The 25,192-nt window shown below is 38.7% G+C and overlaps 1 protein-coding gene across 1 annotated transcript in view; it reads left to right on the top strand.

Moving 5' to 3' along the window:
• Positions 1-25,192, top strand: part of ASAH2 (N-acylsphingosine amidohydrolase 2) — a 53,428-nt gene that overhangs the window by 1,060 nt on the left and 27,176 nt on the right. The window contains exons 2-6 of the mRNA XM_063101572.1: positions 9,250-9,428; positions 10,438-10,587; positions 16,485-16,661; positions 18,009-18,136; positions 19,295-19,372. Of these exons, the coding sequence (XP_062957642.1) occupies positions 9,250-9,428; positions 10,438-10,587; positions 16,485-16,661; positions 18,009-18,136; positions 19,295-19,372 (712 nt within the window). The remainder of the gene's footprint in view (positions 1-9,249; positions 9,429-10,437; positions 10,588-16,484; positions 16,662-18,008; positions 18,137-19,294; positions 19,373-25,192) is intronic.

Below are 25,192 nucleotides of genomic sequence, written 5' to 3'. Positions count from 1 at the left end.
TACTAATTTACAGTACCAACAACAGTGTAGAAGAGTTCCCCTTTCTCTGCATCCTTGTCAGCATTTGTTATTCTCAGTCTTTTTGATTATAACCAGTCTAATTGGGGTGAGATGATATCTCAATGTGATTTTAATTTGTATTTCCCTGATGATTACTAATGTTGAGCATTTTTAAAGTACCTGTTGGTGGTCATTAGTATGTCTTCCTTCGAAAAATGTCTATTCAGCTCCTTTGCCCAGTTTTTAATTGGGTTATCTACTTTTTTACTGTGTAGTTGTTTGAGTTCCTTGTATAATTTGGATATTAATCCCTTGTTGGCTGTATAGTTTGCAAATATTTTCTCCATTCAGTAGGTTGTCTTTTCACTCTGTTGATTGTTTTCTTTGCTGTGCAGAACCTTTTAAGTTTGATATAATCTCATTTATTTATGTTTGTTGTTACTTGTGCTTTTGGGGTCTTATTCATAAAGTCTTTGCCCAGTCCTACTTCCTGAAGTGTGTCTCTTATGTTTTCCCTTGGTAGTTTTACAATTTCAGGTCTTATACTTAAGTCTTTAATCCATTTTGAGTGGATTTTGGTATATGGCAAGAGGTACAGGTCTAGTTTCATTCTTCTGCATATAGATGTCCAATATTCCCAGCAGCATTTATTGAAGAGCATTTATTTCCCCAATGTATGTTCTCGATGCCTTTGTCAAAGATCAGTTGGCTGCATGTATGTGAGTTGATTTCTGGGTTCTCTGTTCTGTTCCATTGGTCTGGGTGTCTATTTTTATGCCAGTACCATGCCATTTTGGTTACTATAGCTTTGTAATATAATTTGAAGTTAGATAGTGTTATGCTTCCAGCTTTATTTTTTTGCTCAGGATTGCTTTAGCTATTCAGGGTCTTTTGTTGTTCCATGTGAAAGTTAAGATTTTTTTTTCTATTTCTGTGAAGAATGTCATTGGTATTTTGATGGGGAATGCACTGAATCTGTTGATCGCTTTGGATAGTATGGACATTTTCACAATGTTGACTCTTACAATCCAAGAGCCTGGAATGTCTTTCTACCTTTTTGTGTTTTCTTTAATTTCTTTCAGTAGTAATTTGCAGTTCTCTTTGTAGAGATCTTTCACTTCCTTGGTTAAATTGATTCTTAGGTATTTTATTTTTTATTTTTTGGTGACTACTGTATATGGGCTTAATTTCTTGATTTCTTTTTCTGCTAGTTTGTTATTGGAAGATAAAAAATGCTACTGATTTTGGGGTGTTGATTTTGTAAAGTGCAACATTACTGAACTTGTTAATCAGTTCTAAGAGTTTTGTGGTAGAATTTTTAGGTTTTTCTATATACAGGATCATGTCATTTGCAAACAGGGGCAGTTTGACTTTATCTTTTCCAATCTGGATGCCCTTTATTTCTTTCTCTTGCCTGATTGCTCCAGCTAGTTCTTCTAATACTATGTTGAATAGGAGTGGTGACAGTGGGCATCCTTTTCTTGTTCCTGTTCTTAAGGATGTATATCACCATTCAGTATGATATTGGCTGTGGGTTTGTTATTGGATGACACATTGGATGTGGCTTTTATTGTATTGAGGTATTTTCTTTCTATACCTAATTTTCTGAGAGCCTTTATCATGAAGCAATGTTGAATTTTGTCAAATGCTTTTTCTGTGTCTATTGAGATAATCATATGGTTTTTGTTCTTGCTTTTGTTGATATGGTGTATCGCATTTATTGACTTGCATATGTTGACTCATCCTTGTCTACCTGGGATGAATCTCACTTGGTCATGGTGTATAATTTTTTTTTGATGTGTTGCTGTATTCTGATTGCTAATATTTTATTGAGGAGTTTTGCATCTATTTTCATCAGAGATATTGTGCTGTAGTTTTCTTCTTTTTTATTTTTTGTATCTTTATCTGGTTTTGGGTTTGGGAGAGTGTCCTCTGTTTCAATTTTTTGGAATAGTTTGACAAGAATTGGTATTAATTCCTCTTCAAAATTTGGTAGAATTCAGCAGTAAAGCCATCCGGTCCTAGGCTTTTCTTTGTTGGGAGGCTGCTGATCACTGCTTTAATCTTGTTTGTTTTTGGTCTGTTTAGGTTTTCTATTTCTTCTTGGTTCAGTCTTGGTAGTTTTTATGTGTCCAGAAATTTATCTGTTTCCTCCAAGTTTGAAAATTTGTTGGTGTATAGTTGTTTATAATAGTCTCTAAAGATTCTCTGTATTTCTGTGGTATTAGTTGTAATGTCTCCTTTTTCATTTCTGATTTTTGTTATTTGAGTTCTCTCTTCTTCTAGCTAACAGTTTGTGTATTTTGTTTATCTTCTCAAAAACTTTTTGTTTCATGGATCTTTTATATCTTTTGGGGGGGTCTCTATATCATTTAGTTCTGCTCTGATCTTAATTATTTCTTTTCATCTACTAACTTTGGGATTGGATTGTTCTTATTTTTCTAGTTCTTTTAGGTGTAACATTAGATTGTTTACTTGAAATCTTTCTGTTTTTTTTTTGGATGTAAGCATTTATTGTAATAAACTTCCCTCTTCGTACTGCTTTTGCAGTATCCCACAGGTTTTGATATGATGTGTCTTTTTCTTTGTTGATTTCAAGAAATTTTTAAATTTCCTGTTTAATTTCTTCTTGGATCCATAGGTTGTTCAGGAGCCTGTTGTTTAATATCCATGTATTTGTATAGAGTCCTGAATTTCACTTGTTATTAATTTCTAGTTTTAATCCATTGTGCTCTGAAAAGATGTTTGAGATTATTTTGATTTTTTAAAATTTGTCGAGACTTGATTTGCATTCTAACATGTGGTCTATCCTGCAGAATGTTGCATGTGCTGATGAGAAGAATGTATATTCTGTAGTTGTTAAATGAAATGTTCTATAGATATCTGATAGTTCCAATATGTCTAAAGCATAGTTTAAATCCTGTGTTTCTCTGTTGGTTTGTTGCCTGGATGATCTGTCCAGTGCTGAGATAGGGGTGTTCAGGTCTCCCACTATTATTTTATTGCGGTCTATCTGTTTATTTAGGCCTAATAGTGTTTGCTTTATATATCGGGGTGCTCTGGTGTTGGGTGAATATATATTTATGATTATGTCTTCTTGCTGGTTAGATCCCTTTATCATTATATAGTGGCCTTCTTTGTCTCTTTTTATGGTTTTTGGTTTAAAGTCTATTTTATCTGATAAAAGAATAGCTACTGCTGCTCGTTTTTGGCTTTTATGGGTGGTATATCTTTTATATCTCTTCACTATTACTCTGTGTACATTTTTACAGATGAGGTGAGTCTCTGAAAGACAGCATCTAATTGGGTCTAGCTTTTTATTCCAATCCATCAGTTTGTGTCCTTTAAGAGGGAAGTTTCATTCATTCACATTTAGGGTTGTTATTGAGAGGTATTGTCCTACTCCTGGCATTTTATGACTTTTTGTTTAGATGTTTTAAATATCTTTTGTTCCTTTCTTTCTCTTTTATTATTTGTCTTCAAGTTTCTTAATTTTTTGAGATGGTAAGATTTAGTTTCTTTTTAATTTCTCATTTTTATTTGTGTTTTACCAGTGGGTTTTGTTCTTTCTTGTGTATTTGTAGTAGTAATTATGGTTTTTTGGATTACAGATATAGGACTCCCTTGAAATTTTCTTGCCAGGCTGATTGTGTGGTGTGAATTTCCACAGCTTCTGTTTGTCTGGGAAATACACTATTTTTCCTTCATTTCTAAAGGATAGTGCTGCTGGGTATAGTATTCATGTCTGGCTGGTTTTTTTTTTCTTTCAGTGTTTTGAATATATCGTCCCATTTTCTACTCTTTTGTAGAGTTTCAGTTGAGAAGTTTGCTCTTAGTCTGATGGGGGCTCCCTTTTAAGTGACTTGAAACTTTTCTCTTGCTACTTTTAGGATTCTCTCTTTGTCTTTGAGCTTTGCCAGTTTGAATATAATGTGTTTCAGAGATGATCTTTTTGGCTTAAATGTATTTGGGTATCTTTGATCTTCCTGAATCTATAGGTCTGTGTCTCTCTCTATACCTGGAAAGTTTTCTGTTATTATTTCATCAAATAGATTTTCAATGCCTTTACCTTTCTCCTCCCCTTCTGGAACACCCAAGATTTATTATGTTTATGTGCTTAAGGTTGTTTGCTACTTCTCTTAGACTTTCTTCATTTTAAAAAATTCTTTTTTTCCTTTTTTAGTCTACCTGGACTATTTCATAAAGACCATATTTGAGATCAGAAATTCTTTCTTCTGCTTGCTATAATCTGCTGCTTAAGCTCTTGGTGGTGTTTTTTATTTCATTGAATGAATCCTTCAGTTCCAGGCTTTCTGCTATATTCTTTTTATAGGTATTAATCTCTTTGTAAATTTCCTTCTTCATATCCTGGACATTTTTTCTCATTTCATTGTGTTGTCTAACTGAGTCTTCTCTTATCTCATTGAGTTTTCTTAAGATTTTTACTCAGAATTCCTTTTCGGTCATTTCAAGTGTTTCCTGTTCTGTAGGGTATGGTACTTGAGAATTATTATATTCCTTTGGCAGTGTCATATTTTCTTGTTTTTTTTCATATTTCTAGTATCTCTGTGTTGATTTCTGGTCAGCTGGTAGATCAGTTGCTTCTTCTATTACCCTAGAGTGGAGTGTGAGGAGAAAGACTTCCTCCTCTTTTTTTAGGCTCCTTGGTGACTCTCCTCGTGTCAATGCAGTTAAATATGTGATAGGCCACCTGCATGGTGGTCATGGCTGCTACTGTGGTGGCAAGTCATCCTTACAGCAGTATAAACTGTGCTGGTGGACGTTGTGGACCACCTCTGTGGAAGTGGTGTGGGGCCTCCCAGTTGTGGTGGTGCTATTGCCTTCTATATAGGTGGGGGGAGGGCTTCCTGGGGCTTTTTCCTGCCTGGGCCTCCTGGTTGTGGCAGTGCTCACTCCTGCCTTCTGTGTGGGTGGGGGGAGGGTTCACAGCCCAAGATTCATTAAGTCCCAGTAATGTCAGCTTTTGCCCAGAGCCTCTATTCTTTCTTTTTGCCTCCTTGTTGACATCATGTTCTCCTGGGGGCAAGAGAAGAATGTAAGACCCACTGAATGTCAATAGTCTGTGAAAAGCTTAAGAGAATGGTTTTTAAACTCAACTTAAAAAAAACCTGTAACATATTTGATTGTACAAATCTGTGGGGTACACAGTTGAATATCAATGCCTGTGTGTAATATGTGATGCTCAATTCAGGATAATTAGTATTTTCAACGTTACACAATGTAATTGTTTTCTGTGGCCTTTTACCAATTCCTCCTTTCCCTTCCTTCACCTCCCGCTTTCTCACCTTTGGTAACCTCAATTCTGTTCTCTCCTTTTGAAAATTCAATGTATTATTGTCATTGTTGTATCTTTCTTTTTCAAATTTATTTATTTTTTAGCTCCCACTTATGAGTCAGGACATGTGGTATTTCTCTTTCTGTGCTTGGTTTATTTTACTTAACATGCTTTTTTCTAAGTTCACCCATGTTTCTATGAATGGCAATTTTTCATTCTTTTTTTTAAGGCTGAGTAGTATTCTATTGTGTATATATGCCATATTTTTCTTATCCAGTCACCCAATGATGGACATTTAGGTTGGTTCCAACTCTTACATATTGTAAATAGAGCTACACTAAACATGGGGGTGCTGGTATCCTTTCAACATGATGATTTCCATTTCTTTGGGTATATACCCAGCAGTGGGATTGCTGGACCATGTAGCAGTTCTATCTGTAGTTGTTTGAGGAAACTCCATACTGTTTTCCATAATGGCTGCACCAATTTACAGTCCCGCCAACAGTGTAGGAGGGTTCCCTTTTCTCTGTATCCTTGCCAGAATTTATTATTCTCTGTCTTTTTGATAATAGCTCATCTAACTGGGTGAGGTGATATCTCAATGTGGTTTCGATTTGCATTTCCCTGACACTGAGTGATTTTGAACATTTTTTCATGTATCTGTTGGCCATTTGTATATTTTCCTTTGAGAAATAACTATTCAGCTCCTTTGCCCATTTTTTAATTGGGTTACTTGTGGGTTTTTTGTTTTGTTTTGTTTTTTACTGTTAAGTTGTTTGAGTTCCTTATATAGCCTGGATATTAATCCTTTGTTGGGAGCATAGTTTGCAAATATTTTCTGTTGTTCTGTAGGTCATCTTCTTGCTCTGTCATTTCTTTTTCTCTGCAGAAGCTTTTTAGTTTGGTCCACTCCCATATGTTTATTTTTCCTTTTATTTCCTGTACTCTGGAGATTATATTCATAAAGTCTTTGCCCAATCCTACTTCCTGAAGTGTTTCCCCTATGTTTTCTTTTAGGAGTCAAACTCAAATTCTTACCAGGGCCAGTCAAGCTCTATAAATGCGGTGGGATGGGGAGGTGGACTAGAGAAGATGTAGGTGAAAATCTGGTGAAGGGGGTCCACACCCCTTCTGAGTGCTAGCTGTGTGTTGTCATGATGTCACATGGTCACAGATCTCCTGAGTTTTCAAGAGAACCTGGAAATTGGGATTTTTTAGACATCTCCTTATTTTTAAAAAAATGTTGGAAAAAAATTAGTTTTTGCAAACTGTGTAAGCTACATTGACAGGCAATATTGGCAACGGGTCTTTAATGAAGGCTCTGTTTCTTCAATGTTAGATTACATACCTTTTGACTGAGTAGAGAAGAGAGGCGGAGATTGGATGCTTCGACCAAAGTAAAGGCAGGGCTTGGCTCAGGCCAATTAGAGAAGACAGCATTTTTCATCAAAGTTTTCCTGTCTGTGGTCTCTTCTGTTTTCCAGCGTATTCTCTACCATGTCCTCATGCTTTGATTTTTTCTGCAAACACAGAGCACAGAGATCCTCTGATCCAGCAGTGAGCAGAGCAGGGTCTCAGACTTCTAGAAATGAAAGGATCCTCAGGGAGGTTATTGATAACTATGGTAGCTATTCTTACAGCAATAGTTACAGTTTATTGAATGGTTTCTTTGTGTTGAGCATTCTAGTAAGGATATCACCTGATTTTCTCATCTAATTCTCACCAAACATCCTATAATGGTAGGTGCTAGTCTTATTGCCATTTTTCATATGGGGAAATAGACTCTCTGAGAGTGCAAAGCACTTGCCCTTGGCTATGTGGCTAGGTTTAGCTTTAGTTGGCATCATATTCCTATATTGGTGGCAATAAGGCAATAGCAAGGTTTTGATTTGCATTTCCCGGATGCTGAGTGATGTGGAGCATTTTTTCATATGTCTGTTGGCCATTTGTATATCTTCCTTAGAGAAATGCCTGCTTAGCTCTTTTGCCCATTTTTTAATTGGGTTGCTTGTTTTCTTCTTGTAAAGTTGTTTGAGTTCCTTATATATTCTGGATATTAATCCTTTGTCAGATGTATATTTTGCAAATATTTTCTCCCACTCTGTTGGTTGTCTTTTAACTCTGTTCATTGTTTCTTTTGCTGTGCAGAAGCTTTTTAGTTTGATATAATCCCATTTGTTTATTTTTCCTTTGGTTGCCCGTGCCTTTGGGGTCGTGTTCATGAAGTCTGTGTCCAGTCCTATTTCCTGGAGTGTTTCTCCTATGTTTTCTTTAAGAAGTTTTATTGTTTCAGGGTGTATATTTAAATCCTTAATCCATTTTGAGTTGATTTTAGTATACGGTGAGAGGTATGGATCTAGTTTCATTCTCCTGCATATGGATATCCAGTTATCCCAGCACCATTTGCTGAAGAGGCAGTCCCTTCCCCAGTGAATAGGCTTGGTGCCTTTGTCAAAGATCAGATGGCTGTAAGTGTGTGGGTTGTCTGTTTCCCTCCCTGCAATATTTGATGTCTTGTAGAAAACATGGGCTTGGAGATAAGAAGACGTGGATTCTAACTTAACCTAGAATTTGGACAAGAGAACGTCAGATTCTGAGTTTGAGGAGCTGGGTTGGGGACCTGATTCGTATGCCTGAAATCTTGTTTAAGTCACTTCTCTGACTGTTGGTTTTCTCATCTGTATAACAAAGTAGTTTGTTCTAGGTGATCTTTAAGTTCTTTTAAGTTTCAAAATTCTAGGATCCCAGAAGGAATGAGCGATAAATCTCTCACCTAGGTACTTTATGACCAATAATGCCTTGTAACACTGGTATTTTCTGCCTTGGCTACTCCTGGCTATTGTCTGGAAGTGGAAACAAACAAATAAATGAATATATAAAAGTCTAAATATGTAAAGGGAACTAAAAGTTATATACCAACCATTGTTCTAACTATTTAATATGCATTAACATAGCTATTGTTTAAAATAAACATAGGAAGTAGAATATTATTATCTTCATTTTATAGATGAGAAAATTGGGATGGAATAGGTTAAGCAATTTGTTCAGTTAGTAAATGGTAAAGATAGGGTAAATCCAAGCTGTTTGTTTCTGGTGCCTGCCTTCTTAATCTCTGTGTCATTTTTCCTCCCTTGATGTTAGAGTGTGTGTGTGATAAACATATATACGCACATATTAATGTAGAATATAGATACTTAAAAACATACATGTATAGACATGAGAATAATTAAAATAAGGTGGAACTCTGTAACCAAGTGTACAATGCCTTGGTTGCATTAAGAATAAAAGTCTTTAGGAAGTCAAGGAGGATCAGAGCAGGCTGGAGACACCTGGCAGCATCGTAGAGATGAGGAGTTGAGCTGGATCTAGGTGTGATGGAAATAGACAAACTCTGAAGAGGGAGGTGAAGATTGGTTGGTGGAGAGGAAAGGAGTGCAGGGTCTAGATGGAGAGAATGGAAGAAACAAATGCCCACAGGCTGGATATATTAGGTTGTGTGCCAGGAACCTGGCACCAGTTTTCTTTGGCTGGAATGGAAGGGCAGGAAAAGGGAGTGAAGGGGATGAGTTTGACAAGGAATGGCTTGTGATATGAAGTGTAAGGGCATTCAGTGGAGGCCTTCATGGTTAGTCTGAAACATCTCTAGTCTAAGAAAAAGATCCTGTTTAGAATTATGATTTCCAACAGTTTACTGAGATTTATGATTCAGGATTATGATTTCAAACAGGTTTCAAAGAGTTTCTCACTGTGTATATTACATACAAGGGTACTTCAATAAGTTCATGGAAAAATGAAATTAAAAGATAATTTGAATCTTTTCATGAGCTTTTTGAAGACCCCTCATAGAATACACAAAGATATTTCCTTAGGAACCTGAAACCTATGTATTCTAATTAATGCTAACAAGTAAGCAGGCTGAAATGTTGTTTCTCAAATATCTTATTCTGTTTTAGATTCCGGATTCCATGATTTTTCAACCACCCAAAGCTCTTTGGCCACCCAGGGCCCCACAGCTAGCCAAGTTTCTCCAGTGACTTACATCCCTGTGCCGCCTCTATTTCAGAACTTCAGTGGCTACCATATTGGTGTTGGGCGAGCTGACTGCACAGGACAAGTATCAGATATTAATTTGGTAAGTAAATGATGAGTTCCTGAAGGAGACTGAACAAGTCATTTTTATCATTTTGCATCCCACATTCATTCCTGATTATTACATCATCACCTTCTTCTAGCTTTCCTGTTGACTGTACTACAGACTTGCACTATGAATATCACGCTATAAGGAAGAGGGAAACTTTTATTCAATTACAGTTCCCTTGTAAAGTCAATTGGCCATTTTTTATGAGTGGAAGTGGCAAGGCTGGCAAACTCAAATACTCCAGGGGCTGGGCAGGTGTCTTAAATGACTGAATCAGGCCAGTATATGATGGCAAATGTCTAGTGAATCCTTAGTTTGGGGAGGGCAGTAGGAAATGATGGGGGCTGTGGTAAAACAATAAAATTTTTTAAAAAAAACAAGAAAAGAAAGTGCATGGCTCTTGCTGATTGTTGCCGTGTGAGAATGTGGCTCAGGCTGCCCTATCTCATACTTTTTTCAAGAGAAGCCAGAAAATCTCTGGACTGAAGCTTTGAGGATTTAAATCTCTCACTTGAAAAATGTAGGCAACTCTAGTTAACAAACACTGGAAACCTACTATGGGCAAACACTGTGCAAACCAAATAAAACACTTCTGTGGGCCAGTGTGGCCTCTTGACTGCTAGGGTACAACTTCTTGGCTGTGATGGTGGAAATATCCATTACATCAATGCTTCCCTAGGAACCACAGCATGAAATTGTCTGATGGGAGTGATTGGCTCCCTCCTACCAAATAATCTTTAGATCCTAGAAATCATTCCTGGCTATCTGTTCTGAAAAGTGATCCTGGGATGTCAACCCTTCCTTAAGTGGTTGCTCTGAAGAGCTGGCTGTGGTTTTTATGGGTGAGTTTTAGGGCAGGAGAGAGAAGGGGCTTGGGATAGGTATATGGTATCTGACTTGGCTTAGGGAGTAAACACCAGCGTGAGGCACCTCAGTAAAGATTATTTAATCCTAAATAATAAATAGTAAATGAGAGTGGCTCTGATTCTCTCTTCCTCTTCAGATGGGCTATGGCAAGATGGGCCAGACTGCACAGGGCATCCTCACGAGGCTGTACAGTCGTGCTTTCATCATGGCAGAACCTGATGGGTCCAATCGGACGGTGTTTGTCAACATCGACATAGGCATGGTGTCCCAACGACTCAGGCTGGAGGTAAGCGATTGAGGGGAGAAAGAAATGACATGGTTTAAAGAACAGTCTGTGGGTGAATGTGACGGGAACTAAACCCTCCTGGCTTCTGGTCCAGTAAGTTTCTACCACCTTCCACATTATAAGCTCAACTCTTGGCAATCTAACAGACACTCTTATGTGGAGAATGATCCTCATTTTTCCAGTCTAAGTTATCTTGGTCAAAACTTGCTGTCAATTCTGCTGATAGCTCATCATCACTAGTAGTGCTAATGTCTTTCTGAAAGCTTATTATGTTCCAGATGGCCTTCGTGTATATTCTCTCATTTAATCCTCCTTGTTAAAAATTGGAGAGCACCGATTAATCGCTACCCCTTCCTTCAAATTCTTTGACAATTGAGAATAAATGCAAGGAGTCAGAAGAGAGTGAAAATGCAACACTGAAATGAGGTTGGCCATGAATTGGTAATTGCAGAAACTGGGTGACAGGTACATTATATTACTCTGATTGTTTTGTAATGGTTTGAAAATTTCTGTAACAAAAATTTAAAAATAGTACAAGATCAGCTCTCTTCACCTTTAAACTGTACTGTAGGACATGGCAGATTTTTCTATGATTTTTCCCAAATTGAGACCTTGTTATTCACCTGTAGGCACAGTTGAGCTTAGCAGAAAGATGCATGGAAGGTCTTGGGCTGCCTGAGGCCTGTCATGTGCAGAGAAAGAAAAAGAGAGGAGGGGGAAGGGGAGGAAAGAGTGGGAGGAGGAGAGGGAGAAAAGGGTTGGGGGAGAAAGAAATAGAGTGCTAGACAGGGGCTTGCAGTGCTATCTGTCTAAGCCACTTTCTAAGCCCTGACTCAGCTATGTTTTCTGCATGGAATGAGGTCACAAAGAGTGTGTTCTGTTGTGGTCTGCTTACATATTCACGATGTGAAAATGAGGAGAGGCTGGAGCACTGACCATAACAATGACCCTGAATGTCGGTCATGCAGTGTCATGTCCCACCAGCCTTGCCTGTGAAACACTTGGCTCCTCCTGCTGTGTGCAGGGGCCAGTAAGAGGGCTGATGTCATGGTCCGAAGGCACTACTTCAGTATTGCTCTGTCCTGGGGAGTAGAGTGGAAGCCTCTCCCATCCGTGGAAATGTGAGGAGCAGGGATGGAGTGTTTTCCCCAAGCCCACAATTACAGCAAAACTGTTAGGTGGCTCGGCTGTTATCTCCATTTTATGGATAAAGAAACTGAGTGTAGAGACGATGAGTAACTTTCCAAAATTCACACAGTTAGCAAATGGTAGAACTGGGTTCTGGACACACGTATGCCTAATCGCAGAGCCAATATTCTTAAAAATGACATTATTTTATCCTCTTAGAAGGAAAAACGCATTGACCACCTGATTTTTTTGCAAGGCACTTTGCTAGTCACTTCAGGGGACATGTCCCCTATGAGATCACTGTCTAATTGGGGGATAAGAGGAAGGACTGTAACAGAAATACACAGACAACTGTAATTCACTGGGGTAATGTACAGTGGTGTATTGATTATCTATTACTGTGTAAGAAATTGTCCCCAAATATAGTGGCTTAAAAAAACCAAACATTTACTATCTTATGTGGTCTGGGGGTCAGGAATTTAGGACTAGCTTGGCTAGGTGATTCTGGCTTAGATTCTCTTGCAATCAAAATAATGGCAAAGGATGAAGTCACCTGAAGGCTTGACTCAGACTGGAAGATCCGCTTCCAAGGTGGTTCACTTGTGTGGCTGTCGGCAGAAGGCCTCCACCCCTCACTCTTCATATCCTCGTGACATAGCAGCTGGGTTCCCTCAGAGTGAAAGACCCAAGGGAAAGAGCACAGAGGAAGCCACTGTGTCTCTTATGACCCAGGTTCAGAAGTTATACACCATTACTTTCACCCTTTTCTAGTCACCAAGCAAGTCACCAAATCCAGCCCACATTCAAGGGTAGGAAAAGTAAGCTCTTACCTCTTGAAAGGAGACATAGCAAAGAATTTGTGGACAAACAATCTTTTAAGACCATCACATGGCAATTCAGGGAACGAAAATTAGGAAAACATTTTCATAGTAGAAATTATACTTGAGTGAGCAGAATTTTAAGTGGTTAAAATGGGAAGGAAAGGGATTAGAAGGAGGGGACAGAGAGGTACTAGAGAGGGATGTAGACTTTTTTTTTGAGGGAACAGAGGAGCTCTATTAGGATGTATGCAGGCATGTAGGTGGAGATGTACCTGGAAGGTGTGTTTGTCATAGTTGTAGAGGGCCAGGTCATTTCTGTGGGAAATGTGGAGTCTTAGAAAACTTTTGAGTGGCAGAGTGATGTAAACACAGTTTTGCTTTAGGGTGATTAATCAGACAATGATGCTTGATAAGAATTGAAATAGAGTAGAACTAGAGGTGAGGACACAAATGAGCAGATTCTTTAAATTAGTATCGAGGATCTATTGGTGAGGGTCCAGTTAAGAAAACAGTAATCATACTAGGTATTTTAAACAGAGGGGATTTAGTACAAGGGAGTTTTACAAGGTGTTGCAAAAATGAAAGAAAAAGAAAGGGAAGGTGGGGTCATGAAGAGGAGTTTTAAACTTTGCCTGTTGCTTTCCCCTATATAATCTGAGGCTGGCACAAACGTCTTAAACCAATGGGATGGCAGTAAGACTACATGGTGGTAGGAGATAAAATTAAATGCTAATGAGATTTGGGGATGAACAGACATACAAGCTAACACTTACATAGTACTTATGGTGAGCCAGGCACTGTTCCAAGTCCTCCAAACAACTCTACAAGGAAGGTACTATTATGTCATTTGACAGATTGGGAAACCAAGCGGTAGAGGGTCAAGTAACTTATCCAAAGCTGCATAGCTAGGACATGTCAGAGCTGGGATTCAAACTTAGCTTCTTGGTGCCAGAGTCCATGTTCATTACCACTGCACTATACTGCTTTTCTGAAGAATCAAAGATGGTTCTGATTGGGAAATGGTAGGGTCATTAGCAGAAATAGGAGAGTCAAAAGGTAGACTTTGGGGATGGAATACGGAAGGGAGAGGGATTAAAGTGTTGGTTTGTAGATGCTATCAAGTCAATAGTGGGCACCATTTAACCATCTCTTCCTATTTTTACTTCCTCATGCAATGTGAAACCCAGAGGGAAGGGCTTTAAATAAACCCGCTCAGTTATTCCAAGTTAACACAGGGAAGGTGTGAAAAATAAATGTAGCTAAATAAGTGCCATTAAGCTTATTTATAACACCTGCTTTTAGGTAGGTTCTCAATCTCAGCTCTAAGACAGATGAAATTTCCAGCATGGAATGAAAATTAGGGAAGGTCTCTGAGCAGTGACGCAGAAACAGAATAACTTTCCAAACTCTATTTTGACAATGGGAAATGGAACGGAAACTGAAGACAAAGTGAGCTGTAGACATTCATGTAACTGCTTTGTTCTGTGTTAGAGTACCTCTCCTGTCATGAAGTGGGAAACATGCTATTTATAATAGCTATTTGCGGGCATTATTACTGTATGATTGAGTTTTAATTTCTTTTTCTTTTTCTTTTTTTTTTTTTCCCCCAGAAGTCCCATGTGTCTGGCTTCATATCAGAGTCTGTGGTTTAGGATAAGATTTCTGTGTGCTGTTTGTAATCTTTTTTGTTTTAAAATTCAAGCTTCATAATTTCTGACTTTTTAAGATCTTGGTTCTTAAATAGACATGAACAAATACATGTAAATCTAAAATCCTAATGTTCTTTAGTAATAAAATAGAGTGGGATTAGGGGAGCTTTAAAGTTGACTTACAGTCTTGTCTTCCCGCTGCTTTCCTGTCTTGGTTGCAGAATTGTGAGAACATCGGCTTTGACTTCAGTACAGCTGGTGCCCTTCATGGATAATTTCTCTTCTCCTTATAGATATTTCTCCTTCATGAGTGTGGTAGTTACTGTGTGGATGAATATGTGAATGTGATGAGCATTTGGGGCTGGAGTTAGGATCAAACAGAGGGAATACAGAAACTCACTGGGATGGAGAATGTGGGCTACTTGATCAGAGGGATGTTAGTTGAGTTATATCATATTTCCTTTCCATACTTGCCTTGCCTTACACGATTGCTTATATGGACATGGTAATCTAACAATCCACCTTTGGGTCATGTGTTAATAAAGCAAGATAATTTATAAAATCTTCCTGCTTCAATGACTGGAGTGAGGGTGGTGTAGCTCTTGACCTAAAATAGAAGAGATTATGTCTTTATGTATGTTAGTGCACAGCACGTAAGCTGCTGCTCCTCTATGTACCAATGGTGTGCTGGAACTGGCCTGCTTGTTAAATACTCAGGAACGTTGTGAGCTGGTTGTTAAACTTTTGATAGCTTGAAATTGATCATGGTAGGGGTATTCACACCAAAGAAATCAGCAAGCAATACAAATGAGAGACTTTTTTTTCCCCCCCAGAAAGACAGCTTATCTAACTGTCTATGCCATACTAAGATAAATATTGCTAATGGTTGCTTTGGGTTTGACACCTCTGCTGGATCATTTTAATGATCTTTCACTAAGAAGCCACAATAATACTAAACTTCAGAGTGCAGCTGATTAAAGCATAATCAGAAACAGTTTCTCAGCAACATCCCTAATTTTCTCTCTACTGATTTCTTGATGTGTGTGCACCATACAGAGACACTATTCACGCATCTGGATGTTCACTGATTGACTAATTCGATGAACATTTACTGAGTCTCTTTGTATTAGTGAGCCTTTGCTGTACAACAAATCATCTGAAAACTTAGTGGCGTAAAGCAACAATAATGGTGTATTATTGCTCAGGGTTTCTTTAAGTCAGGAATTCCAGAGTGGCCGGGTTGTGCAATTCTGACTTGTGTTAGAACAGAAGCCACACATCATCATTCCTGTGTCATGAGGTGCCATGCAGATATTAGCTAGGGCTGCAGTTGTTTAAGGTCTTAACTGAGGCTGAAGAATCTACTTCTAAGGTTGCTCACCCCCATGGCTGGAAAGTTAGTGCTTACACAATCATTTCTCTTCACATGGCCTCTCCACAGGATTACTGGAGTGTCCTTACATCATAGCAGATGGCTTTCCCTAGACCAATAAGTGTAACAGTCTGTGTCAGGGAATATTGAGTTCTTCATCTTGGGAAGTGAGGCCGTAGAGTAGCTAAGAGGCCTTTGCACTGTCTGTTCCCTGTGCCTGAGGTGCTTTCCCTCAAATACTGCATGACCTACCTGCTCTATTTAAGCCTCCGCTGAAAGAGATCCCCGCTTCAGAAAGATCTTTTCTAAAACTCACCGTTCCCTTTTTCTTTACCCTGGAAAGTTTTTATTCATAGTATTTATTACTGTGTGATATAATACTACATATTTATTGGCATTTTTATTGTCTTTCTCCTTCATTAGAATAAAAATGTCTTCAGGTTAGAAACTTCATATATTCCTTGTGCTTAGAACAGTATCTGGGTCTTAACACAGTACCCTGTGTTGAATGATGAACCTGTAAGAGTACTGGTCCTAAAGTTAGAGAGGCTTGGATCTGAAGTCTGGCTCAGCAACTTATTAGATCAGTGGGCAAATTATTTAGCTTCTGTACACTTCAATATTCTCAGCTAAAAAATGAAGTTAACAATACCTACCTGTTGGGGTTGTTATAAAGATGTTTAAATGACGTAATGAATATAAAATACCTAGCATTGTGCTTGCACATAGCGAGAATCTATAAAATATTAGCTATTGCTATTTATTATTGTTGTCGTTGTTACTATAATGATGTACTCACACACAGAGTGAGGGGCCAGTTGGCAGGGATGTCATTGGTATGGATCCATGACTGAACTCATCAGAGCCTTTTCTCATGTCGAGTTCCCATGTTATCTATCCTCTAAGTTCTATTCTTTTTTCTTGAAGGTCCTGAACAGACTGCAGAGTAAATATGGCTCCCTGTACAGAAGAGACAACGTTCTCCTGAGTGGCACTCACACACACTCAGGTCCAGGAGGATATTTCCAGTACACTATATTTATAATTGCCAGTGAAGGATTTAGCAATCGATCTTTTGAGTACATGGTCAATGGTATCGTGAAGGTAGGCAAAAAGCCCCAGAGGCAGCTGCTCTTTACCACTGCTCACAGGTGTTTTAGGCGTAGTTTGGTGTGGCAAGGGAGAGAGTCCCTATAGGATCTGAATCTGAGCACAGTCTTACACCTACCTTTTCTTCTCCTTCCTGACTCCCTTTTAGCTTCTAGTCTTGAGGAACTGATTGATTGGAACAAACTGTTCTATGGCATTAAGTCCCATGTAGTCATCTAAAGAGACAAAGCATTTTGTATGGAACCCTTAGAAGTCATAGGGCCCCAAGTGGTCTGTTCTATGCAGAAAGTCACATGAAAAGGAATCCATTAAGGAACCAAAAGTAATTACAAATAATTCTAAATTTCTTTGTATTTCCCAAGGAGCAAAAAGGATCCAAATTATAAACATACATCCTCATCTCTCAAGTCCTCTACAGCACCTACAGACCTCGAAGGTGCGCCAAACCAATACCCTCCAACTCCTCTCCCATTCCTGGTGTGGGTGCCTTGTACTCCCCTGTGTTCTTATTATTTTCTTGCATAGGATCCTTGCTAATGTTTTTCTTCATTCACTTGCCTTTCAGGTTTGGCCTGTCTCTATTAATTCTCAAAAAGCCAATCCCCAAATTCAGAGATCCAACTGGTAAAAGCAGGAATTTCTTTACAACAATGTTTTCAAACTGTGGCTAGCAATGTGTTAATGGCTTATGAAATCAATTTCATGGGTTATAATTAGCACTTAAAAAAAAAGAACTCTAAAAAAATAGACTGGAAAATATCATAGTACATAACACATAGCAGGGCTACAGTTTGTTTTGTGAACTTTTGTTTTAGGATGTATATGTTGATGTGTGTTAAGTTACGATAAATAATGTATCTCTGACTATGCTTCTCAGTGAGAGACACATTTCAAATTTTCAAAAAAGTTTGAAAAGCTCTGCCTTAGAGGGTGGTGGGATGGAGAGGGTAGGAGGGTGAGAAGACTTACGTGTTAAGTTTTGTTCCAGTGTCATAGGAGTCAAGTCTCCCATTTTGGCCATCTGAAATGGCAAATTGTGCCTGACTTAGTAGTCCTGACAGAGTAGGAGAGGGAGCTCTTTGTAGGCTCAGGTGTTAGTCAGTACTGTGCTCCTGTATAACACATTTCCTCTATCTTAACCTTGATAGAGGCCATTCCTGTTTACCTCTGGAATGATACCAGCCATGTGACTCTCCAGCTTTTATCCCACGGTGGGGGCACATTAGAGACAAAGGAAATTGTCCAAAGGGCTCTTCTGTTTATATTGACTAAGTCTGTTATCCCCACCAGGATTTCTAAGTTTACTTCTTTTTTTTCTTTTTTCTTTTTTTTAACCTTCAGAGCATTGAGATAGCACACTCAAATATGAAACCAGGCAAAATCTTCACCAATAAAGGAATCGTGGATGATACACAGATCAACCGAAGCCCTTCTTCTTACCTGCAGAATCCACAGTCAGAGAGAGCAAGGTGGGGAGGAATTAGCAAATGGAATTGTTGCATTTCCTTTTGGGAATAGCAACAAAATCTAAGTACAATGTTGTTACTTCATGAATATGGTGGGATCTTAGGAGAGTATTAAAAGCAAAAATAATTTACAAACGCCTTTATAATCTAAGACAAGTGGAAACAAAAAGTGAATGTAGAAATGTACACCAGCTTATGCCACTTTGTTGGCTGTGGGAGCCAGTGTGGATATTTGAAGGACTCTGGGCTTTGAGATCAGGCATGACAGTGATCTCATATTAACTTTATCACTTCCTAGTTGTATGACCTGAAGTAATTTACTTATCTTAATTAATTGGTTCTCAGTGTCCTCATCAGTAAAATGGAGATAAAAATGTGCATAACACACATTTGTTAAGTTAATGAATAGTTCTTTTATTGCAAGTTATGCAGAAGAAATCATCTTAGTTTAGGAGAGTGTGATGAGAGAGAGAAGATAAAAGAAGAAAGAATCTGGAAGAAAGAGTAAGAAATAAAACAACCAACATAATTGAATGAAGCAACTAGGGAAGAGTGATTATTTTGTGGGTTTTTTTTTTTTTTTTTTTTTTTTTAGGTGTTGAAACAAGTTTGTGACAGAACTAGAGTACTTGGCTCCTATAGTAGTATAAAATAATATCTCAGTTTCAGCTTGACCATTTGGCACTTTACATTTTTCTGCGTATTTTTCAATAGCCTTCAAAGGAGTTGATTTTTAGAAAATATAATCTGATTTCCCTTGAAAAGACATAAAAGAATACTTAAGTTACAGGTCTTGAATGCTTTTGGTTTTGCCTTAACTTTTTAAGAGATCCTATTAAGATTTGATATGAGTAGAAATTTCAAAGGCAAATCCTTTTTGTAAGAGATATATGTATGTTATATAATATCGTATATATTATATAAAAATATATATTTCAGCTCTAATTAGTTGACCCAGTGCCCCTAACTTTGATCACGGTCGCAAACCTTTTCCTTAGCTGAGGAATGAGGGACTGACGTGGGTCATGGTGTTTCTGCTTGTCAGGGAGTCTTACTTACTGCGAGGCATTTTCGTTTTTGGTTTCGTGTCATCTTCTGCTGTTTGTCATGCATGAGGGCCAGGCTCTAATGCTGACTCAGATTCTCTGTTTTGCTGACTAGGTATTCTTCAAACATAGACAAGGAAATGGTAGTCCTGAAAATGGTAGATTTGAATGGAGATGACTTGGGCCTTATCAGGTATGCTATTTCTTTATTTTTTTTTTTAAAAAAACAAATTTTGTCTGGGTATCTTTCTTTAATTACAGGGGGGAAAAAAGAGGCTAGAATAGTACCAGCAGATGCCAGGAATAAGTTGATTGGTTAAGAGACCGGACTCCAAGGTCAGACACGCCTGAGATCAGCCCTGGGGCCTTGGGCCGGGTTGTCAGCCTGTTTAGGCTGAGTTGTGCACCTGTAAAACCGGGCTAATGTCAAGCTGACATAAGCGAGTGGTTTGGGTGAAGAGCTCAGCACAGTCAGTGTTGTATGCTATACAGACTCAGTACATGTGACTGCTGATTACTTTATCAAACTCTCCCATGTGGGTTTCTATGATGGTAGACAGGTATCACATGGTAAAATGAGAAAACAATCTGACTCACTAGGCAAGTGATTATGGGTTTGAGATTACAGTAGTCTCCTATCAAAGGTTTCACTTTCCATGCTTTCAGTTACTCGAAGTCAACCACAGTCTGAAAGTAGCAAATGCAAATTCCAGAAATAAACAATGTGTATGTAGATTTTAAATCACTTGCGGTCTGAGTAGTGTGATGAAATCTCGGCTGTCCCGTCCCATCCTGCCCAGGATGTGAATCATGCCTTTGTCCAGCGCATCCATGCCGTAGACGCTCCCTGCCCATTTGTCACTTAATAGCCGTCCCAGTTGTCAAATCCACTGCCATAGTATGGCAGTGCTTGTGTTCAAGTAACCATTATTTTACTTAATAATCGACTTAAAGCGCAAGACTAGTGATGCTGGCATATGGTTATAATAGTTCTATTTTATTAGTAGTCATTGTTAATTTTTTACTGTCCCTAATTCATAAATTAAACTTTATCACAGGCATGTACAAGTCTGTATAGGAAAAAACACAATATTTTAGGGTTTGGTACTACCTGTGATTTCAGGCATCCACTTGGGGTCTTGGAACATACTTCCCTCAGATAAGGGGGGACTACTGTATTTACCTGTGTTTTCCTAAAAGGATGAAGTCTAAAGCAGGACAATGCCTATCAGGGATAAGCAGAACCAAGACCCCCTAAAGGAAGCAGACAAGGTCACATTACAGCTTGGCAGAGATTTTAGCACTGCTGTCTGGCAGTAACAGCAGGTAGGAAAACACATGGATTTTGTTTTCCTTGAAAAGAAGGCATTTGCATTCATGTGTGATTTCGGTCACTATGATAGGACTGACTCAGGAATTGACCGAGAGGGTAACATAGCGCCAGACACCGTGACCTGTGCACTTACAAATGATGCCCAAGTGCCCTAAGGGAGTGTAGAATAGCACTTAGGTGCTAGAGTGCTAGCACTTAGGGCTTGAGTTTACTCTCATCCTTATTAGCTCTGTGACATTGGACAAGTTATGTGACTACTGTGTCTATGTTTTCTTATCCCTAAGCATTTGTGAGCATACCATGGGATAATGTAAGCCCTTAAAATATTCATAAGTGTCAGAAAGGTGATGATTGTTCTTCTAAGTAGAATTAAGAAATATCTAAGTGAAAGCTTTCATGTGAGTAGAATTAATGGGAAATTAAAAATAACGAAGTGGTGAAGAAAACGGTAAAGACTCACAGGTCTGGGGATGGGGTGGATGTGGGTCCCAATCCCAGCCCTGCCTGTCACTTACTAACTCTGTGAACTGGGGAAAGTAACTTATTCCCTTAGACCTCAACCATCTTATTTGAAAATGGTAATAATAATACCTCATGAGGATTAAATGAGATAATGCATGCAAAGCTCTAGGTCTGTGCATGACATAAAAAAAGAGTTTAAATCGTTTCAACTAAAAGGTTAGAAATAGAATAAGATTCTAACTCTCCTAAATAATTTCATTATTGGCATATCAGAGTGCTTGAAATTCTTAGCATTGGAGTCACCCCTTTGGTTTTAAAGTGGGGCCACTAAAAACTCCCTGATAAAATAAACTTTGCTATATGGGCTGAGGTAATAGGACTCATTCTTCCATTACAATAAATTCATCTATTGATTAGTTGCCACCTAGTATTTAACTCAACAGACTTTCTAAATGTTGAGCATGCACCTCTGTGCATGTGGCATGTTATCATGAGTAAGGCATGGCCCGTATCTTCAAGGGTCTTACAGGCTGGTGGGGTGATTGGGGCAGGAGACAGAGACAGACAGACAATAAATATAGATAGACATAAAATAATCAGCAATCCTTTGATATTTAGGTTGCTTACAGCTTTTTTTCCATCATAAAATACATTGTGATAAGCATTCTTGAACAGATATCTTACATATTTGCCAATGATTTCCTTAAGCTAAATTCCTAGAAGTGGGATTGCTGAGCCAAAGAGAATGTTTGGCTTTTAAAGCTGATCCTATAAATTGCCGAACAGCCCTCTGGAAAGGTTTTGCTGGTTTACATTCCTGCTACCCAAACATGAGCAGAATGTTGTTTCCCATGTTCTTGCCAATCTTGGTATTATCATGCTTTACAATTGTTGCCAAGTAATAGATTCAAGAAAACCAAATCCGTTGTTTTCCTTTGAATCTCTTTAATTCCTAGTTGGACTGACTTTAAAACAACAACAACAACAAAAAAACCCTCTTATTGGTCATTTCCTGTTTTTCTTTTGTTGATCACTTAATCATACCATTTAGGGTGCAAGAATTTTGATTGCTGTAACTTAATGGAACCCACCTAAACAAGGTATCTTTCCAATATCATTATCTAGAGGGACTTTTCCACTCAGGATTTTTGGAGATAACAAAAGGATTAGTTGAGAATGTACATCTCTTCTCTGAAGCAGAGAGGGTAGAAATACCAGGACGATCGTCTCACACTTACCTGTAACTGAGAAGGGCTCCTCTGGCTACAGCTCATTGTCTTTCTTTAATCTGAGCAGTCTGGTCTTTATTCATTGCTTCTGCTGGTTTAAAATTCAGGTGACCCTTTGGGTAAAATTCTGGGCCCAATAATCCTTCCAATATAACACAGAGAAACACTTTTTTTCTCTCCTTACCCAGTTTGCAAAGGGATGGGTGAGGGAGGTGAAAAAGAGGTTTGTTAATTAAGGTAATTAATATTGCCACAACAGATGGATCATGAAATTCCAGTGGCTTAACACATTAAAGACTTACTTCCCACTCATGCAAAGTCTATTGAGGTTTGGGTGGTCCTTCTGGACACACATTATTGGCCAGAGATATTCACATGCCCCACCCTGCAAGTGGGACTGGGACAAAGAAGAGCACATGGGTATTTTGTGAGCACTCAGTCTCTGCCACAAGAGGGCAGTGTTTCCTTATTCAGTCCTACCATGCCCATATCATGTGGGTTGAACATACAGGTGCAGCATGTGTCCAACACACACATATCCCTGTATATTTTAACACTGTATTCATCTTATAAATCATATATATGTGAAGGTATATGTGTGTATATATATATATATACGCAGAGCTTTCTAGCTCTTTTCCTTATCATCACCAGCAGCAGCAGATCAGTATCAGCCTCAACATGATCATAGTGAACGTTTATTCCATTTGTAGTATAGGCCAGTCTTTGTGCTAAGCAGTTTACATGTATTAGTTCTTTTAATCATCAAGTGCTGAGGTAGGTACTATTATTATTATGTCACGGATGTGAACACTCAAGTACAATAGGTTAAGTAACTTGTGTCTGACTCCATAGCTGGTATCCTTAGCCACTATAATATGTGGCCTCTGTATTAGTTTCATAAGGAAGCCACACATTACCACGGGCTGGGTGGCTTACAGCAACAGAGATTTATTCTCTCACAGGCCAGGAGGCCAGAAGTACAAAATCAAGGTGTTGACAGAGTTGGTTCCTTCTGGAGGCTCTGAGGGAGAACCTGTCCCGTGCCTGTCTCCTGGCTTGTAGAGATTGCCATCAGTCCTTGGCTTCCTTGGCTCGTAGACACAGCACTCCAGTCTCTGCCTCGATCTCCACACCAGCTTCGTCTCCGTGTCTCTGGCTGTCTCTCTTATGAGGATACTAGTCATCAGATTTAGGGCTCACCCTAAGCCAGTATCACTCAATTTTTACCTTGATTGTATCTGTAAAGACCCTGTTTCCAAATAAGGTCACATTCTGAGGTTCCAGGTGAGCATGAATTTTGGCAGGACACTATTCAAGCCACTGGAGCCTCCTATGTTGTATTTACCCAAAGAGCCCCATGTTACCATGCATCTTCATGAATACTACTTTTGAATGAAGGAAGAATATTCTGTTTTTCTATTTGTGGACGTTTGGGTTAGATGCAGCCACAGCTAACACAGAAGGCCTTGGTGTTAATCTTACAAAGGCACTCCCTTCTCTGGGCTGACTGAGCTCACTAAGCTGAGCAGAAGGTGCATTTAAACCCCTAATGATCCCCTTTGCCAGTTACTTTTGCACAGGGCACAACCTGCATACTGGACACGGCGGTCCAGGTTTGACAGAATGGAGCCTGGGGTGGGTTTGTTACTGTTTGAGAATAGTTGAGCAACTTGATTTTGCATTTGGATTTTCTTTTCTGTTTCAGAGTAGGAAATGCTCAATGTCTGAATTGAAAGAGGGCCTGGAACTCTTTTGCTCCAAATGCTTCATTTACGCAGGAGGAAAAAATATATAGTATTCCATATTAATATACTGTTTACTGATTCACAAAGCATAGTCGAAATCTGTTATTTTTCAGTCTCAGGAACAGAGATTCAGAAATTTTAACTAACTGCTCCAAATTAGGATAAGATCCCCCATCTCCTGATGTTCTTCAGGTCTCTTAATTATATCATGCTGACTCAAGTAGAGCCCTGCCTCCTATCTTACATCTAGCTGTGACATAATCATTATTTTAAAATGTTATCATCAAGGACGTAGTCATCTCATCCTTTTATGTCTGCCTTCTAACTTCTCCAGAAACTAACTAAACCTTTCTTCCCTTCTTTTGAACTTTGCTTTGAAGAAAATTTTTTGACCAGATAAAATAAATTGCAAGTACAGTCTTTTAAAATGACCACCTTTCTGCAAATCTTTATAAATATTCATCTATACCATAATACTCTGGTTGCTGTGACAAGCTTGGTATTTTAATTGCACACATTTCAAAGGGCGGACGAGGAAAATACAGCATCGTCCTTTCTTGCAATTCAAATAACTTTTTTTTGCATACTTATTTTCTCAGTTTTGTAGAGAAAAAGTTTTATTTTCTAAGACTTAAGATACATGAAATAAACAAGAAATCAAATCGTCTGTGGTCTAATTAGTAGATTGAAACTCTTAGCGTTTGCTTTCTCCACATATACCGTTGTAGCCAATTGTAAATCCTTGATGGCAGAGAACACATCTGATTCCTGTCCTTGTTCCTTTGGGTTTAACACAATGCCGACCACACACTTGGCTACCAAAAAATTCATGTTGATTGACTGAATGGTAGGACTGCCATCTTTTCTTGCCATATCCATTCTGCTCTGGCCACCCTATCTACCTGTTCTGTGAACACACCGTACTTCACATCTCCAATCCTTTGCTGATGCTGTTTCCTTTGCTAGGATGCCTCTTCTCTAGTGATTCTTTTGCCACGTTCCTACTCACTTTTTAAGACCCAGCTCAAATGTCACGTTCTCTGTGAAGTATTTCTCAAGGGCAAGATGATGTCTCATTCATTTTTATGTTCCCAGTGTCTGGCATAGAGTCAAAGTTAAACTAAATGTGCACGTGACTGGAGAGAAGAGACAGAACTAGTAGACAAGAACATGCACGTAGTCTGATAAAGCTGGTTTCATAGCCCTGCTTCTGTGATCTTGGTCAGGTCATTTCATCACTT

Source organism: Cynocephalus volans, chromosome 7, assembly GCF_027409185.1.
Source record: "Cynocephalus volans isolate mCynVol1 chromosome 7, mCynVol1.pri, whole genome shotgun sequence".
Taxonomy (NCBI): domain Eukaryota; kingdom Metazoa; phylum Chordata; class Mammalia; order Dermoptera; family Cynocephalidae; genus Cynocephalus; species Cynocephalus volans.
Note: the sequence above shows the minus strand (reverse complement) of the source record. Positions and strands in the feature narration are given on the sequence as shown.